Source organism: Pomacea canaliculata, linkage group LG6 (genome assembly GCF_003073045.1).
Source record: "Pomacea canaliculata isolate SZHN2017 linkage group LG6, ASM307304v1, whole genome shotgun sequence".
NCBI lineage: Eukaryota > Metazoa > Mollusca > Gastropoda > Architaenioglossa > Ampullariidae > Pomacea > Pomacea canaliculata.
In genome coordinates, this window is record NC_037595.1 from 26578332 (window position 1) to 26601920 (window position 23589).

Below are 23589 nucleotides of genomic sequence, written 5' to 3' on the forward strand. Positions count from 1 at the left end.
AAGCAAGAGTAGGTGGAATGCTTTATTTTTTTTTTAATGTGGAGAAAAGGTGAAAATACTTTTACAGAACACGGTTGCTTAAAAAGACTGAGAAGCATATTTAAAATGCCATGCCTCATATCCTTTGTGAATAACAAGTTATATTACGAACATGCCAGAACCAGCATTCCCAATCAGGAACAAATCCTGGCTAGCACTCCGAGCGACAAGTTATATCAGGCACAAACAGGCCGTTAGAAGTACACTAAGCAACCAGGATAAGCATGCTGAGTATTCTCAGTGATGGTTTGTCTCGAGCCCAGTCATGCCATGGCAAGCATTTTCACTGACCACCATCTATCACACAGCCACGTGCCATGGATGGCATCCTCAGTGCATTCACTGCACAAAATAACCCCCAAAACTCTCACTGCTTCAGCCTAGGCAACATAGGTTTATCGTTAACCCTTAATATAAATTCCCAAGATTTATGCTTAGAGGAACAGTTACATTTTTATCTGTCTTCTGCCTTTTCTAATTGGATGTAAAATACATTGGATGCTGGATTTACAAAGGGGAAACATTTCTTAGACCAAAAATAGGTTTTAAAATAAAAGGGTTCTAAAACATATGTAGTAGACTAGATGTAGATCTTACTTAAAAGTGAAAAGAAAAGTGTCAATGTCATGTTCTCCTCCAGAGTACTTGTAACCCATAATTTTTTTCTCTAGCAAAATAGGGAATTGCTGTTCCTCAAGAAATAAAAAATAAAACATGAGTTTTAAAATTCACATTAAACACAATTGCCTGGCTAAAGCCAGCACATACTTGGCTAGCTTTATATCAATGCAGTCATCACAAAACACCTTCACAACACTAGTAATATAAACTTCATTTCCATCTGTACAAAGCATGTGTTAGAAAATTACCAGATTCAAGTAAATGACCTTAAAATGTGGAAACGGTCAGCTAACAACCTAGATGTTATAAGAGTCTAACATCACCTTGTACTGTGCAATTTATTACAACCTTTGTTATTGTTCCTTTACACATGGTCTACGTCTACTACCTGACTGAGCAGAAACAAAAATCTGCTTTAATAACAATTTTATAAAATAAAGCTATCATAGTTTATGGAATGCAACACAAGAAGTCCCCAAAACAAATAGGAAATCTTTACAAATGATACCTTTTTTTTTCAGTGTCACCAATTGGAAGGAAAGTGTGTGGTCAAAAGCAGGGGAATGAGGCAAATCCTGGATGTGAAATGATCACAGAGCTAGATCACAAAAAAGCAGCCCAGCCAGCAAAGTCTACAGCTGAAAAAAAATTTCAATCACATCTTGCACTCCAGCAACACCCAAAAACATTGTCTAGGCAATAAATATGGCAAAACTGGACTTGCCTCTCATGTGTTTGGATACAGTGGTTAAATTTACGGCAACTCATTTTCAAGCAAGTAAATGTATAAAGACAAAACACAAATAGGGGAAACCTTGCCACCTCCATCTTGACTGTAAATGGTATTTACTGTATTCTTCACAACCAACTTAGAAAATGCATTATATTATAATAAGATAGTGCTGTAATTATTAGTATCTAATTATTAAAAGTGCCCCAAGCCATCAAGTTACAAGGCCAAAAAAGAAGTGAGTTACAAAACTTCTTATGCAAGTAGTCCTGTGGTTTTGTTTTAGACCTTTCCATAAAAAAAGAATGGCAATAGATTTGATAATTAAAAACAACAGAACTGCTAGTTAACACATACACTCAGATGTATTTAGATCACAGATTTAAAAGTTTTTCTTGCTCTTGACTGACAACACAGTCTGTTTTTTCGGATTACTGCTTACTGTTCACAAAGAACAGAAGCTGCAGTTGCCTTTCTTGTTGTTGATCATTCAAGCAATTGCCTTCAAGTAATTTAACAATTTTGAAAATGCATTTTATGCGAGTTCTGAGAAGACTGCTATTTTGTCCCACATAGCCAGCCATATTTCAGAGAGAGCAAAGTACTTTTCAAAGAATACAGCAGAACATCTACCTACTGTTCCCGCATATTCTTTCATGGACCATTTCTTTAAAAACTTAAGTATCCTAGAAATTTTACCAGTGTTTTTAATTTATTTAACAGAAAATTCTGCATGCATGCATGTGCTGGAACACACCCACACATGTATAGAAACTACCCCCAGACTTTGCAAATCTGTCAACTCTTGATCAGCCACTCAATGTTTATGTTATGATACAGCATTCATAAGGAGCAAAATCTTTGTATAGAGCCTGAAAAAATGGTACAATTTTGTGCACTTTCATGTTCCTATTCATAGGAAACAGAGCATATATAAATTAATAACAATAGTAGCACTTCTATAGTGCACTTTCCTGCTGGCAGCAAGCTCAATGTGCTTTGATATAATTGGTCAGCAATTGATCCTACAAATACAAGAAATATTTAAACCTATACGTTTACACTCTTCAGGTGGGTCAGAAAAAAATAACTTCCATAATAACATTCTCCATTTGATTGCTTATCAACCATAAACAGGATTATTATTCACTGAGTATTCTAACAGGAATTACCGAAATAGACTACTGCACTGTCAATGTCCATCCTGGCTTTAGTTCGTTCTCCAAGATTATAAACCCATTAACTTTTTGCATCCTCATTATGAATCAGAATATTTGCCAAAACTAATAATTTCAAAAGAAAATGTCACAAGCTAATAAACAATAAATCATTATTGCTTTGATTCAGTCAAAAATCAAAGCAGTTACATATCTCTCCTAAATCTCTTCATTATTTTCATAAAATGTAGTAATAATAAGACCTGTAAGACACTGAAGATATTTTTACATGAAGAATCTAAGCATGAAGGGCTGGAATAGATTTTTCTCAAATTTCATATGAATAAGAAAAATATGTGTCAGAAGCAGATGAAAATATGCCAGTTCAAAGACATGTCTAATATTGCCATCTTGTCCAAGTAATGCCTGCACAAAAAGGTCAACTGACAATTTACTTTTTTTAAGATGCATAATCAAACAACCATACTGACATGATCTGTCAACAATACCCGTTCTCTACTCCATCTGTGTGGGTTTGGAAGACAACAGCAGTACTGTGCCAATGGACCATCACAAGGACGTCCCATGACATTAAGGTCATCTTGTTAAACACCTTTCATACCTTATTGTCTCACTATTCCCAATCTTGTCAAACTTTCACACTTAAACACTTCTTTCACCCACAAAATGATCTTAATAATTTTTGGTTGAAATAATCTTTCATCAAAGGAATGTAACCATGAATTTTGTGGAAAAAAACACATTTGAGAGACATATTTTAAGCTTACTAAAATACAATGAATCTTAATGTGCACTTATTATATGAGCACTGACTGTAAACTTTGTTTAAAAACATTTTGATATGTTGCAAAAGTGGCTGAAAAAAATGTGCCACTGGAAAGATCACAAATTATGTAATGGCTAGCTTTAACCATGAAGAAAATGTTAAGCTAAAAATGTTTATCAATATGAAACTTTTTAGTAAAGTTCTAGTAAAAAGCTGATAAACCAAAAAAAAGCCTGCCACCTCATCATCCATGGTAAAGATCATACATTCACTTTACATGATGTGCCACAAAATCTGGTGTCCAGCACTGAATTCATACAAAATCACAAACAGTCTGAAGGATAACTTTCTCCCTCAATGTATATATTGTTCTGAATAAACCATGTTTTATAAGCTTTCCTCTTCCCTTTCCTACTAATCCAGGGAAAAAATACAGATGGTGATCTCGTTTTCCTGTCAGTAAATAAGAAAATATCTTGGGCAAACTGAAATGACTGCAAAAAAAAAAAAAATCCTTCAAATCCTGCAGTCCCAGCTCTTGTGCTATGAGGGTCAAAGTATAGCATATCACCTATGAAACATCTTAAATGCATTTGAAACTTGTCATCATCAGAGCTGGTTTATTACTTTTGTATCATGCAGATCTACGTTTATACAACATCCACTTTGATAGCAAACTATTGCTTACATCTATATTACGTGCTGTCTGAAGCAAATAATGGACTGGCATAAACAAAGCACACCATAATTATACACTTAAATAATTAATTTATAACAGATGTCAATCATTAGATTACAGATGGCTTGACAAAGCTCACAACACCTTTACAATTGTGAATGCCTTTCACTTAGATTCTCAAACGAAACTGAAAAAAAGGGTCGGGTGTAATGTGGGGCACCAAACTTGTGGAACTTCAATGAAAAACAATTTCAGTGTTTATTTCCTATAAAGAAGCACAAACTCGCACCTAACTGATATGTTACTCCCTATTAACATAGGTACACATTAATATATTTAACTGGCACATCCTTCGGCCAGTAAGGTTTGCTTATTATTTACATTGTATACTGTGAAAACTATCACAAGCAACAAACTACAGCTGCCCCTCCCCCACCCACACAACTCTACTCACTGCACCACTTTTAAGCACGCTGCCAACAATCTGTATGCTGGATAAACCCTGATCTGCTACACTCACGAGTAAAACAAACAGGTAAAAAGTGCACAACAGAAGACTTCAAGATACGACCGCACTCTATGGTCAAGTTATACTCAAGCATCTGACCAACTGATGGTTTTCTGTGAGTCAATGTGATATGCCTATACTTGAACACTATGACACTTCGAAAATTGCCAGCTAAAGAAAAAAAAAAAGGCATATCCATTAGATGCTGCAGCAGTGGCCCAGATTGATCAGGTTTCACCTGAAGTATTCAAGGTCAGCCAATCTGCTATTTGTAACAGGATTCACCAGACAAAGCTGGCAAGACCTTTCCCATATCATTCAGAGAAACGGAAAATTCTTTTGCCCGTTTAAATGAAGCTGGGTGTGTCCACTGGGTAAAAAAATCAAGAATGGAGTGCTTGCTGTTCTAAAGACAGACATGAGGATTACAAACTAAAGAAAAGGTAGACATATTTGTTACAGTCAAACTATAGATAAGATGAAAGTTTCCAATTTATAGTAACACCACAGAAATCAGGAAGGAAACCACTGAAGATGTGTTGGAAACAAGGATGGTGTTTAAATCACAAGCCCCATGCTGCAGTAGAATGCACTATCAAGTAATCTCCTTTCTCTGCCTCCCAGAAATCAGGTCTATGCATCTAAGTTCTTGAATAATTTAAAATGAAAAGATAACCACTTAAATATCTTTAAATAACGCACAAGCAAAACCTCTGATGTTTACAAACACAACAAAGTACTTTTTAAAAATCTGAACACATGAAAGAGATCTATATATTTTGTGACCATCTACAGATGAGAAATCTTATCAGTGATAATTGATATATTTTTTTGTTAAAGCTCCTGTAGTTGACATGTCATTTAGTGCACTTCATGTTTTTCTGCTGTGAAGCAACTTTTATATGACTGAAGAAAAAAAATTACATCAGAGTGATTTGCAAAAAGCACTGCTGCAAAACCAAACCACATTAAAAAGCATCAACACAATACTTTTGAGAACACAACAGAATGGAGTACAGCTGACCCTCAGCATTTGTGGGCTTTGCTTTCATGGTTTTATTTGTGGGTTTCCCTGTTATGGTTTTATTTATATCGTCAGATTTCTATTATTATAGGAATTTTTTTTTCAGTTTTGTGGCCTACCATGAAAAATTCTAGACAAGACATGTGTAGATGCATAAAGAAAGCTAAAAACAACCTAGTCATCCGTAAAGTACTGTATATGTGCTGTATTGCATCTTTTCCACGACTCCCTCTCTGGAAAAGCCAGGGAACGTTATATCAATGTAATGTTTGTATTCCCAACTTCTCAACTCAATCTCTTTTGCACATATGTGGCCTCCACCCTGTAACTACTACATCTAAGACACTTAGTACATATGTGTATGAAAGATTTTTTTTTTTAACACAAAAATGGAAAAAAATTATGCTGGTTGTAGACACCATTGACTTCATAAAGGAAGCAACTTTGACAGGAAGTTAACAAATTTCTCATCACAATCATTTTTTGCATAAAACTGGTGATTGGCAGAAGATTCAAGGTGAAGTGCTTAACTGCAGAGACTGTACCTATTAAAATATAAAACTGTAGTTGGATTGGTTTTCATCACGAGTTATGTTCATTTCATTCCACTTGATTTGCCTGCAGGAATAGAGGGTGACAAAGTAGCTCTGTAACCCTGCATGTTAGTCTTTTTCAAAAGTCCTTAGGACATACCTCATTTTGCATTTAGAAAAAAGTTTACGCTCAAGATCAACTGAGGCAGGAACCCTTGATCTCTGCTTTATTTCATGCATTTCTTATAAGTTTGTTTTCTCTTATTATCTCTTTTTTGAAAATAGAGTAATTTTGTGTGTTCCAAGGTAGCTAGCTCAATATTGTTCTTGTGCCCTCAATGAGTTAAGCACCACAAAACATGGTAATTTACTTTAGCATTAAAAAAAATGGAAAAGAACAGAAATATGGCAAACAGCACGCAAGTATTTAAAGTTTGTCTGTTATTCTCAAATTTTCATCATTCACGAGAGTCCTGCATCCCAAACCCCCCAAATATCAAGGCTGACTGTAATTATCAACAATATTTTTTCACACACGTGTGCATGTGTATACACACACACTCTCTGAAACATGCACACAGTCTACATGGACATCTCTTACATAATGCAGGAGTACTTAGATCAGCACTGAGTGGTATACATGTGGTAATAAATGCAAGAACACAACACAAAAAAAAGTTCACTTGCTTCTAGCACTCTAAACCTTTTTTTCGCATAACAATGCAGACACAACATAAAATAAATGCTACATTTACAGAAAAAGACTGTGTTTTAAAAACAAGAGGATGCATTTTCTGATAATGACATAAAACACAACGCAGGTAGCCTTGAAGTAAAAACGATATCAAGCAATAATATGACTAGGGGAGGAAATAAAAGAGCACAAAGGCACTAAAGCAATAAAAACTTTTTTTGCAACAGCAATGCAAATACTTTTAATCTAATGTTAAGAGTGGCCAATGTTTCCTCCCACAAGTCTGAGAAAAAACCCCATACTCATCAGTTCTTTTGATCTCAATACTATAATGTAAGATTTTGCTAGGCATCTGGCCATTACCTTAGATTCTGGTGGACCAGTTTTGATTCAAGCATCTCAACTATGACTTCCATCTCACAAGACTTCTACTGCTACAACTGCTTTTTGCCTACTGCTACACAAAATGAAGTTACCTTAAATATAGTTATTGAGAAGGACAATGCAAAACTGCAAAAATAAAAAAAAAGCAGCTAAAATGATGAACACAACTGTGAAAGACAAACCCACCCAAAATATGGCCTTCATGCTATAACACAAATTCTGCATAAGAAAGCCTTAGCATGATTTTTTTTTCCAGGAACCACAGCAGTTTTACAACCTGGTGAGACATTTAGGTCCCTCATCACTTTTACCATTAGGAAGTTGATGTTACCCAAGGCTACTTTCCTTATAATGGACTATTACAAAGAGTATGTTGTGAAAGCATATATGACATCCCCCACGCTGATGGTGGAAGATGGCGCAGTGAGAAGCACAGCAGACACTCAGACATTGGTGCTGAGCTGTGACATTGCACGTATGAGGGCCTTGTTCTCTTCCTGTAACTTCAGGTTGTCTTCATCCAACTCATCACATTCCTGCAATGCAAAAGACAGAAATTATATGGGGCACCACTCATTGTGTGAGCTGCAAACAACCACATATACCGGTCAACAGTTAACATTAAGAAATACTGATATGCAAAAATGTAGATAATTTTGTCCATCCTTAACACAAACAGCAACGCCAAATGCAAAAAAATCCCAGTAAATGAAATTTTAAAAATATATATATAACTGTTACATACAAAAGAAGAACAAGAAAGAACAAAAAATTGTTAAAAATCTGCCAGTACTCTATTGTTTTTGTCAATATACTACATAATATATAGAATACTAGCTCTTTTACAAAGCAAGTTAGCTTGTTCCATCTATGCTGGAATTTCTATGCCACATCTGAGTCTGGGAAAATCCACCTCTGTTTTGGCTCAAGCATCAGCTGCTGATAGCAGCAAGTTGAAGTCAATAAAATATGAACAATGACTGTCCATCCGTGAAGTCGTAGAGAAAGTAAGAATTGTATACCTGTATTCTGACTCATTTTACAAATACAGACAAAAAGTATGAGTAAACAGCTCTGTTCTTATTGACTCATGACCACATTAAGACATTTTTCAAAAAAAAAAAAAAAGCAAAAACAAAACAAAACAAACAAAATAAAAAACCCAACCCCAACAGACCCATAATCAAATCACTAAAAATATCTGATTCAATACAGATACTTAGATTCTAAGTCAGAAGATAACAAGATTACAACTGTATGAGTTAGCTTCTACTAACAAATGCCTAATACAAACAAAACAATTGTGCAAATGATATTTTTATGTCTGAAAGCATACTGCAAATAGAGCCGTAGAGGTACAATTAAAAAAACAAAAACAAAAAAGGCTATATGCATGTTTAAGGAGCTGGGATTTTGACCCGACGTTATAATCAAGGCGAAATCAGCATTCTCAGTAAGAATACAATCATGCCCTTTGATAACACTGGTGTCATGCTGTTAGGTCACATTATTTTCAAGCCAAAGAACACACAAATGCATCTGCAAGGCGAAATGCTGAACTGGAAAGCAGTCACATTTTACATTTACATCTATTTTGAAAATTTGTTACTCAAACTACTGTTCTGTGTAAAGAATTGCTGCATTTAAAAGCAGAATAAAATCTCTATAGTCTGTCACAATATTCTTTATGGTACTCTGCATGTTTTAAAGTCTTAAAAGTGCCTATCTGCCTTTTCCATCAATGTTTGGTTCACCATTTCTAATTCTGTTGACTGTCTCTCATTCTTTAAGTGTTACAAAACAGTGTTTTGTGTCCTACCAAATTCAATATTTGCTTAACTCTCAATTAGTATGCAACAGAACAAATGTGCTTTGTGACTTAATCCACTAGCATGATTTGGACATGGTTTCAATACTGAAACATGGTTGCATCAATGCAGTGACAAACCCTTAGTTGCAAGTCTCACTTGCAATGGTTATCGGCTAATATGTGATGGTTACACACTAATGTTCTTCCCTTGTCCCACTCCACCAGGTGGAATTGCCATTATATACAAACATCCCACCATAATCATGTTGCTTTCTCCCAGTCTCCGCCTTTTTCTTATTAGTTGAGTTTGTGGAAATTAACCCCAAAATAATCTTTGTCCAGTCTGCAACTCTACCAACCTCCTCACCAAGTAAATAAGCTCAATATCTCCGGGTTTTTCTCTGATTTTGATCAACTTTCTCAATCACTATAGTATTCTTCCTTGAAAACGTCCATTTTTGTCTCTCAGCCAACTCGGTGTGTTGGTTACACTCATGATGAGATCACTGCAAGATGCTGACAGCCTTATCCTCACCGCTTCTCTTGTCCTTCTGACCACTCTACTGTCTTCTGCATGCTTGATCTCTCCTCAACTTCTCATACCTATCACGAAGACAGTGGACATAACATTGAAAGTGCCAAGTCTAACGATTTTTCCTTTGAGGCACTGCGCCTCTCCTGCGTCTTCTCTCAATCATGCTACACACCATGCTCCCACTAACATTCATTTTCATCCTAACAGTCCGTCAGCACCTTAGTGCACTCTTTAAATTACTTAAGCCAAGCATGCATGCTGTCAATCTAGGCATTGCTAGTGCTCCATAAAGCTTACTATTCAGAGAACAGTGCTCAACCTTGAATCCACCACAATCTCTCCTCTTTCAACCAACTACAACTGGGAAGATTTACCTTTTCCCCCAACTTCTTTTAAAAAACAAAACAAAACAAAAACAAAACTCTTCATGAGACACAGCTCCTTTCCATTGTCTACTTAATCCCATCTCTGGTACTTCACATTCCTCCTTCCACATGACCTTCCATTTTTTAAAATCTATTTTTCTCTTTTTAACTGCAATTTGCAATTGCCCTCCCCGCCTCCTGCCAACCTTTATTTTTGTTTTGTGTGTTTAGGTGTGGCATACTTGCATGTGTTTTCCATGAATTGCTGTAGCAAGAGTGGATGCTTTATAAAAAATACTTTATTTTTATACTTAACAGACTATGAAATATATTTGTTACATCAGGATTGCATAAACATCTGGGCCCATCGGTGACTTATATGTATCTCCAAATGTGATAAACGAAAATGTAAAAACACTGTAGTAGTCTTAAACAGACCCAAGTGTAAAGTGTGCATGTGAGTATATTAAATACTGGACACTCATTGCAGGTTAACAGCTATGTCAGCAGACCTCACCGTGAGCAACAAAAATTCACTCCATCCCATGTTCAGACACACTTATCCAAATCTTAAAGCACCCAGTAAAGTAGCTGGGCACTTCTACCCACACATGAGACAACAGCAATCTCTACCCATGCACACATTTCTACAGTAATGCAGATGGGTTTTGTACGATAGCACACAGAATACTCAAGTTTATAGCTCACTGTAGTCACAGGAGGACTATATGTCCACGTTTAATTGCATGAACATTAGATGTTCTAAAATGTTATGTTGTGTTTTGTTTAGCTGTTTACATTTACCTTTCAGTAATATTTTCTCTCAACCAACCATGAACAAAACACAATGTATGATGCAAAACTCTCTACAGTCGAAGTATAATAAGGAAACACACCACTCCACTGAAGGTTAGCACAATGGAGTGCTCATGAATGACCATCGCAGAGATGTGCACCCTCCTTATTCTTGCTGCTGGCCATCAAGATGCTAAACATGTATGCAGTATGATAGCCCCTTAGTTTAGCCACTAGACTGTGCCATTTCATCCACATATGACGTGCTGTGACATTTACCTGCTTAATACCAACCAAACTTCTACCCTAGGGCATGAAAACGTAGTAAACCTGGGGAGGGATGTCAGGAGCACATCTAGTGCAGAATACCTTAATGATCATGCTTTGCTAATTGCTTTCACCTGGCACATCTACCTTCACCTCCTTCCCCAAGTCAAACCATTCTTTCCTGCTGGATGGTGGAAGTTCAGCCTCTAGGTTCATGCAGATATCCATGTGACCTTCTGCTTCCTACCTCATGCTTCTATACCTAAAAGCATTCCAACTTGGCCCAGGAGTTTGCACATGGGCTATCCTAATCACTTGTGTAAATAACTAACAACCTTGTACAATTATACAAACGCCAGGTAGGCAGATTTATCATCTGGGTTGGACGGGCACAATTGCTCATTGTTCATTACTTACATCATGAGCTTGTGTTACTGGACTGCTGGCAGATGATTTTTTTCACTTAACTACTAAAAGGAGGCATGCTTGTACAAACCTTCCGGTTTAGTCACATTCATTGGTTAGGCTTGCAGAGATTAACAGTGGAGAACTTCACAAGAGGCTAAGCGTTGGTCTTGGCAGAGAGACAGCAATCCACCTATACACATCCATGGTTATATTCATATCCTGGTTAACCTCATAAGCATTCCCCCTGAATATTACTGGGGTTTGGAATTTCATGTAAAAATGCTTAGCCCTGAGCATTACACCAGTAACCTGACAAAACAACAGATGTAGTGATAAGTGTGGAAATGATTTGCATGCCTATTCATGCCTCAGATCATGCATTTCTAAACCTTGGGAATTTAAGGGATGAAGGTGACCAAACTTTAAAACAATATATTTCTATACTCTCTGAAAGTCTTAAAAACAATCTTTAGAATCTTTATAATCACTAATAGGGAACTATTTTTTTTTCTAATTTTGTCTCAGTTTGAACTTAAGTTCTTTGCTGCTCAAGAACTACCATTTCTAAATGTTTGAATAAAACATTACAATATTTAAAGCATAATTTTTAATAGTGCCAAGAGAAAAAATATTGCTTAGGTTTAATTTGTTCATGCATTTATTCATGGTGATGATGTCTGCAATTTCTTACTAACTTGCACTAAAATAATGAACTGTGACAAATAAATGTTGAAATAAACATACAAGCAAATATGTGGCAGACGAGATCACACTAATGCAAACATAAAATGCATGTAAGAAACTCTAGCAGGACAATAACCACTCGCTAGGGATGACATGAAACACAAACAAAAGAGACAAGATTTACCATGAATCAAGACATGACCAAGGCTGGTTTAAAGTAAATAAATAAAAAAAATAAACCACCATAATCAAGCTTTGTTACCCTCGGAAACTGTCTTCCTTGTATGAAATTAGGAGTGCTGAAAGTTTAACAGAAACACCATAAACTTCAGCTGAAGAGTCTGATAAGCATTCTCAAAGGCCACATCAAGTTTATCTCGTATGTTTGACAGAACATGACTACTACCTGTCTGTCACTTATCAAATGACACCCCTTAACAATAACTATTAAAAACATACTCTACTGCTAAAACACACTTCTTTTCCAGCAAATAACCACTGCAAATCTGAGATGACAAGGTTTTGCTGTGGTGTTTTGAGAACATTTACACAAATCATAGCAAATAATATTCACATATTAAGGTATGGTTATAACTGCAAAAGAGAACAAAGACTACCACAACCTTAAAAAATCCATCAAATGTGCCCGTGCACACACACCCCTTCTCTTTCTTGCGTACACACACACATATGGTTTGGAGATAATTCGGAAAATATGCATAAGCATTCAATTACAACATACATGACACATTTAATACAAACAGCTGTATTCACAGGTGGAAACACAGCAAAATGACATGGACAGCTAACCTTATTCAACAAGGCCACCTGACGCTCAAGTTCGATAATCCGTCGGTCCTTCTGCTCCAGCTGTTGTTGTAGACGCTTGTTTTCCTCTTTCTCCTTCTCCAATTGCTGCAGAATGTGCAAAAAATGAACTGAACAAATGTTGACAACTAAGGTTGTCTATGAAGTCATGTCACATCTAGATAGCAACATGTCTCTTTTTCTCACAAGCACTTAACTCCAGCATGAAAACCTATAATATTAAACATAAGCATAAGCCAGACATATAGATAAGTAAAATATAAGTCATTGTTTTTCCATTTTCCCATTACTGGGGTGGTGTCCCTTTGCCTAACAGACTTGAGGGGGCCCGCTCTCCATTTTTTCTTCTTGATTTGTTGTGCTTGTAGTGCCTATTGTACCAATCTGCACTTCCCCCCCCTGAAGTTATCGGTATTGTGTTTGACTGGTTACCTGCCAGTGGTTTTTTATTTATTCCCCTGCTAGTTTCAACTCTCTTTTTTGTGGTTAATCCTCTCTAGTTAATGCCATCCCATTTTCTTCATTTTTATCAGTCCTGGGTGATAGACTTTACATCAGTGCCAAACGGTCATACATTTCAACAATGTACTGTAATTTCTACTTTGTGATCATCTAATAATCTCTTGATGATTTGATTTATAAACACCTATAAATTTAAGTTCATTTATTTAAATGTTAAAATAATGCTCTTATAAACCACATGCTTTTTTGTAACTATTGCAGTCACAATAAAACACAAACATTTAGTCACAATAATTTTATTTTATAAACACGTGACTTCTGCAAAAGGTTGTTAATGAAGTACAATCGACTGATGTGTGCTGGTAAAGAGACAATAATGAACTGTTGTCAGTCGAAATGACCAGGCTCAGGCTAAATGAATGGCCGAAGCGCAACACCCGTTTCACATTAACCAAAGTTCTACACATACATTTAAAAAGAAACTCTAAACTAAAGAATAATGACGATAAAAAGGCGTTTTTAGTTTTTTAAAAAAAAAAAAAGTTCAAAGAAAATCGCCTTATGATAATAGTGTGATTTGTTGTCTAAAAGTGTACTGCCAAGTGGCCATTTTTGTGTAGTAAGATTGTGTCTGAACTGGTTCAAACAACACATGGCTCTGTTGATATTTGACATTAATATCTACTCCTAGCATCGAAGATTGACTTGTCTTTTGGGCCTGGATGCATGTCAGGCAGGTGGTAGTGACTAAAGCAACAGGGTTTGGCTTGAAATCACAGGTGACACACAGAACAAGCAGTCTCTTTAAAAATATACTTATTTTACGTGATTTCTGCAGAAAATTGTAATAAAGAGTAAGCGGTCAGCCAGAAACTATTTATTTTAAAAGGCGTTTAATTTCAAATTATAACAGAGCATAAACTGCAAGTCGTAAGACGGGTTGGGGATGTAGTTCATACCAGAGATGTTAAACAGCAAAATATGTTCGTGAAAAAGTTTTGGGTCATAACTAAGATGGAGTCATAATAATAAAAAAATCTAATAAAAAGGTTTTACAGTATTAAGAACAGTTTGTAGACCGTGAAATGGCAAGTCTAACAAATTAAAAAAAGAAAAAAAATATATTGGAACATCTGTAAATGTATGTGTGATTATTCAAGTGATATTGTACATTACATTACTACAGAAGCTTTCAGCATAAGCACAGACAAAAGCCTCACCTTCTCCAGCTGAGCTGTGGCGTCGCTATTACTACTGCTGTTGTACTGGGGCACAAAGGGTCTAGCAGACTGGAAGGTGAATCGTGACGAGTGGAGATTGCTGCTACTGCTTCCCACAACTCCCCCATTACTGCCTCCTCCCACCACACCAACACTATCCCGATCCTGGAATCGAGATGACAGATAGCCACTGTATGGTTTCTCTGTTCTGCTGTATGTCTTGTCCTTGTGGCCTGTTAGACCAGAGGGCCTAGAGGTATCACTGTCTTTCGAAGACTGCTCCAATTCCCGTGGCAAGGTGTCAGGATCTCTGTTGTACCTGGACACTAAAGACAACACAGACGACTTTGGGGCTGAATGTAGGGAAGTCTTGCTTGGCTCTTGGTCAGCTGAAACTTGCTGAGCAGAGCTGGTTCCATATTTGAGTGCAGACGATGCTCTCGATGACTCTGGAGAGAACTTAGAGAAGCCAGAGGTAGGCTGGCGAGACATAAAACCCCCAGACATCTGAGTATCTGAAGACTCCGAACGGCCAATGAGTGTTAGGTTAGTTTCAGAATGACTTACAGTACTATCGTAATCCTGGTTGTCCTCTAAGTCAGCCTCCAGATCTGATGGACTGTAAAAGAGGACGAGGGAAGGGGGTGAAACTGGTTATTAAAAACAATGCATTCTTCACACACCCACTCCTACACTTCTCTTAAGACATGTTAAGATTATGTCACTGTAATAAAAACAGGCTGTGGCAAATAATCTACTCCAATGACAGACTCATTACAATTTCAAAGATATGTGCAGTTAAGGAATAATGTATCTCTTTGTTATCACAATTAAGCATCTTTCACAAAAATAGATCAACTTTGACTTAAGAATTCTCCAGGAAACTGATGTTATTTTAATATATTGTAGGAAATGTAAAATATAAACATAGTTAACAACACTTTGATTTATATTTTTGTATCGCAACAGAACGATAAGTCAGGAAAGCATGCATTTCTTACTCTTTGTGAATAAGGAGTATTATGTGAAGAGATGCAACTTATGCATCTCTTGAAAAATTAAGATCAGTTTTTCTAAGATGTTTGAGATTCCAATTCTTTTGGTTGTGTGCAGGTTTATTCAAGTAATACTGCAAGCAACTTTGAGTATGTAGTCAAAGATGGCGATGCTCTAATGACCATGTCATGACTGTTTTCTACGATTTCTCACCAATAATTACAGAGAGAATGGTACAAAAATTGTGCCAAGGAAAAAAAAAAAACAGGGTATTTTATACAGTTGATAATGCGGAGGTAAAACTAACATGCTTCTAGTAGATACTGACAATGGTGCAGCTACCATCTTTATGATTTACTTATCATCAAATTTAACTACTTTATTTTTGTTTATTTTGGAACACTTGTTGGGGACAAAATCCACGAAAGTAAAATTACGTGATTTTTAACAAAGCTCTGCTAGTATTTTAAAATTGATGCTAAAGCAAGTGACTTTGTGACTGACTGGAAATAGACATTTTTAAGAGCCAAGAAGATAACTAACACAGAAATATGACATTTGTTGAGTATTATCAAGTCATTCATCCTGGGCAACATCATTCCTGACTTTGAAAAGAAACAGCTTCTTACCTCTTGTTACCACGAGGGGAGAAATTACTTGTGGACGAATGCCGACTCTGAAACACATTTGATACCACAGATCAGTGTTTTCAAGCCATCTGCCTAAGGTAAGAAATGCCACCGTTAATAACAATAGCTTCTTTGTTGCCTTTAAAGCTTTTCCTCATCAGGTGTTAGTGAAACTAGCAGTTATTAAAAACTGCATTATACTCATGCAATCAAAAAATTTGCAGGAAACTTCTAAAAGCATTCTAACTTTTAGCAGAAATTACACTTTGGTGAAAGCTGAAATCAGATACATAAAATTGCTTTTAAAAAAGTTTTTTTTTTGAACAAGTGTGAAGAATGCACTGACCATTACAAAAATAAAATGCTATATAGCTGAAAAAGTAATCATATAAAATACAGATGGAAAAGTGCAAAATTATTAGCTTAAGATCTGTTATCAATTAATTTTATGGAAAATGTTAGGAAAAATATAGATGTGCACTAAAGTATTTTATACAGAATTTAGGTGGCCTCCATACTGTTGTGCGACTGGCATGCTACTTTTCTCTGGACTGGAGCCTTTTCAAATCCTCCAGGCATTATGCATGCTCACATATAAATTTTACTGCACAAGCTATCATTTGTCCGTTGATTGCTGAATCTAAATTTATGATCATAAAAGAATTGTGTAAAATGTGAAGGTCTTCTTTCTGATTCAAGCAACGCCCACTTCAGGCATTTATCTCCCAAAGAAAAAGAAACAAGAAAGATTAGCATAAAAAAAATGCTGAAAGAGAGGGAGATGTCTACACAAGAAAACAAAACAGGATGGAGAGATCATTTCTTGACTCAAAAATTCGATACAGTTTTTTTAACTGTCAAATTAAAATGCCTTACTTTTAAATTCACTTTTATACCCCAAACAGAATCCAAGTTCTCCTGTCATTTAAATGTTAACATAGACTAAGGCTTGGAAAAAGTAAAACATGGCGATTAAAGTTGATGGTTCTATTGTGGCAAATACTTTGGGCTATTTTGCTTTTAAAAAAAGGACACAGAGTGGAAGAAAAGATTTTACGAGGCCCCCAAAAAAGTGTCCTTACCTTGGTCTGACAAAACTACTATATTTTAGCATACAGGCATGCATGAAATTTAAGAAAATCATTTTCAAGTTCTAAGACAGCACACTTACCCATAAAAGATAAAGTCTCAAAGCCTTGTGGTCACAGGGGCAGTAAACATAAGTGGTTCAACATGTCTAGACTAAGGAATGGGGAATGAAGTCCAACTCCCTTCTGAAGCTTTTACCTTTCCTGATAAATCATGTACATACTTTTGCTCGACAGCTGCTTGGTAGATGGGGGTTTCAGCCTTATGCTTAAAAGCGAACATATGCTCTATAACCAATTTCACCAGCCACCAGGATAGGGAGCTCCCCAACAGTAATGTAAAAAACACTTGAGAATGAGAAGTGGAGGTGATTTTAAATCTGAGTGCTTTGTAATACAATCTACTATTGACTGGAGGGGGGAAAGGAAGGGGGCTCACCGATGTCAATGTAAGCAGAGAAGATGGCACTGAAAAACAGTCTTTAATGTCATTTATTCAATGTAAGGAAGAGCCTCAGGCCAATAACTGCCTTTTATAGCTAATAGGACCCCCTGAGGACAATAATCACTAGGGAGATTAATAAGAAACACAGCAAGTCAACACTCTAACCCAAGGCAGGCAGCTTCTGCCAGATGTCGAGAACAAAGGCTTCATGATAAAAAGTTTTAAAGAAAGAAACAGCCAATGCCAGAAGATTCAGCACTCTTCTCTTCCTTAAGGAAGTTTGCCATGCACACATATGAAGACCATTGGGATCAATCTAAAGTACAGAAGACCTTCATTAGGTAAAATTGGTGATCCAAAAATACCTGGTTGCCCAAGTCACCATAAAAAGACTATCTTAAGGCACATGCCACACATGCTGAAAAGAAAAAAAGAAAAATGCTGCAGTGGAGACCAACACAAAACTAGAAGTAAACACAAGAGGTAAAGGTGGACACAAATGAGTTTGCTGCATACTATTCAGGCGGAACATTTAAACAAAAAGAAAGACTTCCAGGTGTTCTGGGTCAGAAACAATAGCAGTCTGGACTATCAATTTTACGTGCAATTTTTCATCTTTAAAACATTCAACAATGCACCCTGGATATTACAAAAGTAAAAAACCAGTCAATAAGGCACCCATCTGAGGTGCCTTTTTTGGTTAAGCATTTATAGCATTTATATAATCTTACTTGATTTAGGGATTTTAAAAAAAACTCACCAAATCTTAACAGAAAGGTAACATAAACTCAGAAGGAATAAACCATCAGATTGCGGGATGTATGTGTATGTGAGTGGGGTAGTAAGCATTATAAAGATGCTGACTATGGAATAAAACCAGGAAAATGTGTGCATGTCTGCATGCCAAAAAAAAAATAAAAATAAAAAAATAAATAAATACAACCCTGCACAAGTCAGAGAGTTAACACGGTCCAGTGATCAAAACCCGCTCTAAATCCTAAGGGATGCAGGCACGTACTGCTTCAAAGGGCAGAATGCTGTAACAAGTATTACCTTACCAGGGCACGTTAAAAACAAAAAATAAAGTAGATGCTCTTTACTAAAATATTCCCTGCTTGTTTTTATTCGTTTACAGAAACAGAAAGTATATGAAACACTTATTATTACAGCTTGTCAATCATACAAATACACATTCCATCTATCACATAAGTCAAATGATACAAAAGTGCATCTACATCCAAGTGTGTATGTGTGTGAGAGAGAGAGCGCATGCACATTATCTTCAGATCTTGATGACAAATTATGAAAAGTTTAACTCATCTGCTTAGTAAAAATTAAAAGCAGCTACTACAAGTGACTTTTTTAACACATACTAATGCTTTGATAGATTGTTTCTAAACAGGGAAATTATTCTTTCAGCACAATGATCCCACACAAAAAAAAAGAAGAAAAAACCAGCCCCTTTTCTAAATTGACAATCTCTTCACAAAATCTGATGTCCCATGGTTCTGCAGTGTACTTTTGCATCTGTCACTTACAGTTAGACGAAATCATTTTAACCTGTGACTTAATAGTCTGCAGTTGAAAAGAACAACTAACCTCAATTAAAAAAGTCTCTTCCTAAAAACATTGGGCTGTGTCTTAATTTTTAAATCAACTTTGTGTGGGCTGTATTTCCAACAGTATTTATTTGGTTAGCATTTTCTTGACTGTTGGTGGTCTCAGTTGCATTCCACTTAAGTTCATAGTCTTTCCTACCTGACAACAAAATCACACTTGACTTTCCTACAAAGTTTTACTCCAGATTGGCATGCCTTGCTATAGTGGTAAAGAAAAGGCAGACAGCAAGGGCTGAAAGGCCAAACACACATACCAAGAGCTTCAAACCTGTTTTGTGTGGATAATTATGGGGGTCTGGCTTGTACTCCCAGGGCATTTTTAATCCTTCACCATGCAGGTAAACTGAAGGTAGGGGCAAGGGGGTGAGACTCAGTACTACAAAGTACTGATCACAAGTGTGCTTAGCAGTGGAAAAATATTGACACACCTCGAATCCCAAGTTCTTAACCTCCATGTGGGAGATACAGGGAATGGAGAGGCCTGGTGCATGTGTGTGAAAGAGTTTGAGTAAAAAAATTGTCCTTTGATTTCACAGGAAATATGCAAAGCCAAGGCTGTCAATCATTTTTGACATTTTTTGTGACCCCACCCAGCAAATAAATCCCCCTAAATTAAAAGGATGGCTATTTTTAGCTGTTTTCCTGAGAATATTTCGGCAAATCATGCATGTCTGTTGCAAGAAAATATTTGGGAATGAGCATCTTCATCTCTACATGCCTTCATGCATAGTATGCTTTATGCCAAACACTTAGTTACTGCCAAGTGTAGAAATTAAAATCTAAGGGACTTTGTCTTTAAATACTACTCCCTGGTAACAATAGTATCTGGAATATAAAAACTCATGTAGCTGCACATCTGATGATGCCAGAAGCAGGCCATGAGTGGGTCATTCAGCGATTTCCAGAATGTGACATTTGCTTCCTCCAGCACAGCTGCTTTTAGATGATGTGGGCTTTTCAACCTTGTATCAGATGGAGTAACTATTTTTGCTTTGTTTATTCTACTTCCATGCTTCAGAAAATGTGAAAAAGGGTTGATACCTTATCAGTAGGATTGAGGCTTTCCAGCATAGTGCTCACTGGAATAAAGAACTATAAATGGCTCATTGCATCTAAGGCACAACTGGTGGGAAGCCAAAACCAATCCTCTCCTCGTGCCTTTTATCTTCCCTGATAAAGAAGCCCATCTGCTGAGTGACCAAGGTAGGGTTGGTTGAGTTTTGTCACAATATATGGTAAGACTCAAACTGCTTGGCTGCTTTGTTGACAGAATTTAATGCCCCCTCAGCAACAAAGGCCTTATCAAGAGATAGGTTTGGACCAGAAGCAACAACAAACTCTGGCAATGCTGCACACAGATGCTGTAAACAACCTGCCACCTGCACAACATGCCCTGAAAACTGCCATAAAAAAATTACAGTTTTGTGTACTAATATGAATTCCCTGGACACTGGTGATTTACTACATTATTCTGACCGCTCCCGCATTAACATGCAATGACCAATGATTGTATAATGACAATAGCCATACATACAAACAATGGAGGCTAAAAATGCAAATGATTTAGCATTGGACTGAGCTATTTCAGGTAGGGGTTATTGGACCACAGACACTAGGGCTGATAAATAATGTCACGGAAACCAGCAAAACTGATTGAAAAGGAAAGCTTAAATAGCAAATAAAATCAGAATATTATCAGTCTCAAAAATCTAAAAGGTTTTTCACTAGTGACAAAGAGGTAAGACAAAAGTTTGGATAATATGTAACATAGCTTTAATACTACATATACTGCTGAGGCCATGTTACATCCTAACTCATTTTGCATGAAAAGGTTAATCTACACTAAACTTAAGCAGTTAAGTGAAAGCAACTCAGTTGTACCAGGCATGTACCAGGCATCTGACCTACCAAGAGACACATAAAAAATAATACACCTACACAGCTCCTCCAGATGTGCACTGTCTATAAAAAAGGGTTAGCCATCTGTCACCTATGTATCATTGTTAATCAGCAACTGGTGACAGATATGTCTTCAAATGATCAGACTCAGCAGTTTCTTTAAGCTGATGTTGTTTGTTAAGATTTATAGATCATTATGATCAGCCTATTCCACAATCCAATTTTCAACAATAGGTAACAGATAAGTAATTATGTCATGTTGTCAGGTGCCACAAACCTGTACAAAACGTATCATAAATGAGAATTCAAAGTGCAAGATTTTCTTTTAAGAAACATCACACCTGTGTAAAATCTACTACTTTAGTTACAAATTAATTCAAAAGTGCTAAATGCTGAAACCAACAGAATCAAAGGTTTATTTTTTTAAAAGTATATGCCAATTTCCTATTTAATATTAATGTACTTGCCACTTTTGGGGAGCACCAAGATATTAAGACTATGACTGATTATTTTGTATCATGCATTTCAACTGCACAAAAAAACTTGTGACACACAGGAACTGGGATTTGTTTGTTTTGCGGTGTTTGTGCTGAATCAACCGTCTTCTCTACATTTAAAACATTTTGGCTCAGCTCCAGAATTTGAATGCACAAAAGCAAATCTCACATGGAAATCCAAAATATTCTATGCTTGTTACCTCATTTTTTGTGCAAATATACCAACTATTTATTTCCAGTCATTACTGATGTCATCAGATAAAGTTTGTGTGATAACGTGTAGGAATATAGTGTGCTTATTTATGTAAGAAAGGTGCATCTGATGCCTATCCAGAAAAAGTGTGTTCATGTACCTGTATGTAAATTTGAACCTGGCTATGATGCTGGGGATAAAGAGCTATATAAATGCACATTGTAGGTATATACAAATTTATAAATATGTTTTAATTTTTCAATTTATCTGCCATGGTTTAAGAAACATTCATGTTCAGTTATTTCAATCTTAAAATACTGGCACTGCAAGTAGATCACTCACCCATAGCAGTGATTAAACTCTGCCTCAGACAACTTTGCATTCATTTGATCACTAAAGATTACTTATATATCAAAGAATCAACATTCTTTAAAACTAAATGCCCATAATAAACAGTCCCACTAAGGTTAGCTTAATATCGTTTCTATATTAATAAACAATATATAAATAAAGACAATTCTGAACCAAAAAAAAAACTTGTATATATACCTCTGCAGACTTTGCTTATGGTTTTCATAAATAATAAAAAAATAAACTAGTCAAGCATAAACAACTTTTTCGAATAACACCAACACTTGAAGTTTCAGCTGCTACGAAACGTCTCTGTTAAGTGACTATTATCACGCAGTACAGCCAAAACTATAAAGTGAAAATAATAATAAATCACATGCACGCTCTAAGTGTATGTAAACTCACCTCATAGGAAGTGTGGTGCGTGGAATTTGGTCCTTCATTATAAACAGTGTTCTTCTTGGTCTCGTGGATGACATTTTCATCGTCGTCGTCATCGTCATCAAGTGAATCCCCAGTGCTCTGAAAATTATCATTGACTTGTAAAATTTACCAAGCAGAGATAACCAAAAACTGAACCTATCTGCATAAGAGTGCGCGAACAAAAAACAACAAAGACCAAAATACGAGAGAGAGTATAAAGATTACTATTGGACTCAGAACCGGGACTGTTTTTTATTTTTATGTTTTATTACTGTTTATATTTTTCAAGTTTCGATTCGTTCATACCTCTGTAGAAGGGAGATGTACCACTCCTGTGCTTCTTCTTTTTTCCCTCAATTTCCTCTTGTCTTTTGGAAGTTTGCCTTTGTGCATATGATTTACACGACTCCTCTTGTCTTTAAGTCGAGCCGCTGCACTACGCGTCGGAGATTCATGGTCGCCCCCTGCATGTACCCCCTCAACAGTATCGCCGTTTTGATCACGATCCTTTCCTTCCCGGTCATGTACATCCCCAGCTGATCCCTCCCTTTCTCCGCTCCGATGAGGCATTGCTCGGCCTCTGTGAGTTCGAATGCGATTCCTTCGTGCCATGTTGTCAAAATCCTCCATATCGAGACTCTCTTGACTAACAGAACTGGACGCCATGATACTCGCTGGCGATCGCGTCAAGAGGTGGTTCTGTCTCACACACACACTAGGAAATCCCGCGTTGAAAACTGATATCCACGGACAGCAAGGTCAGTGAGACCGCATTATGGACGCCGTTTCCAAGCCTCTGCCTGTTTACTAGTTCTCACAAACGCGCAGAAGCCTGTTCCAAGCACACAAAGTAATCACAACTCCATTCAGTATTTACTCAACGTATGGCAGTAGACATTACGACTTGACTGCGCCTCGT

At 36.6% G+C, this 23589-nt stretch overlaps 1 protein-coding gene across 2 annotated transcripts; it reads right to left on the bottom strand.

Annotated features, from left to right (window-relative positions):
• Positions 1-7: 7 nt before the first annotated feature.
• On the bottom strand, positions 8-23588 carry LOC112567071. Of its 2 annotated transcripts, XM_025243615.1 has the most exons (7): positions 22977-23588; positions 22653-22769; positions 16156-16202; positions 14531-15149; positions 12831-12935; positions 12283-12319; positions 8-7692 (listed from the first exon to the last, which is right to left on the bottom strand). In XM_025243615.1, exons 1-6 carry the CDS (start codon positions 23334-23336, stop codon positions 12311-12313), a joined length of 1257 nt encoding a protein of 418 aa, XP_025099400.1. In that variant the 5' UTR covers positions 23337-23588; the 3' UTR covers positions 8-7692; positions 12283-12310. The 2 variants fall into 2 exon arrangements, with proteins under 2 accessions (XP_025099400.1, XP_025099399.1); XM_025243614.1 differs by lacking the exon at positions 12283-12319 and having other exon boundaries at positions 22977-23587.
• Position 23589: the final 1 nt, after the last annotated feature.

Bases quoted from the DNA above. Each gene is read 5' to 3' on its own strand.
- LOC112567071 (XM_025243614.1), bottom strand. From the start codon at position 23,336: ATGGCGTCCAGTTCTGTTAGTCAAGAGAGTCTCGATATGGAGGATTTT. The intron at 22,770-22,976 runs GTATGAACGAAT...GATAATTTTCAG, and splicing joins TACATCTCCCTTCTACAGAG to AGCACTGGGGATTCACTTGA. The intron at 12,936-14,530 runs GTGAGGCTTTTG...CACATTCTGCAG, and splicing joins CCACAGCTCAGCTGGAGAAG to CAATTGGAGAAGGAGAAAGA.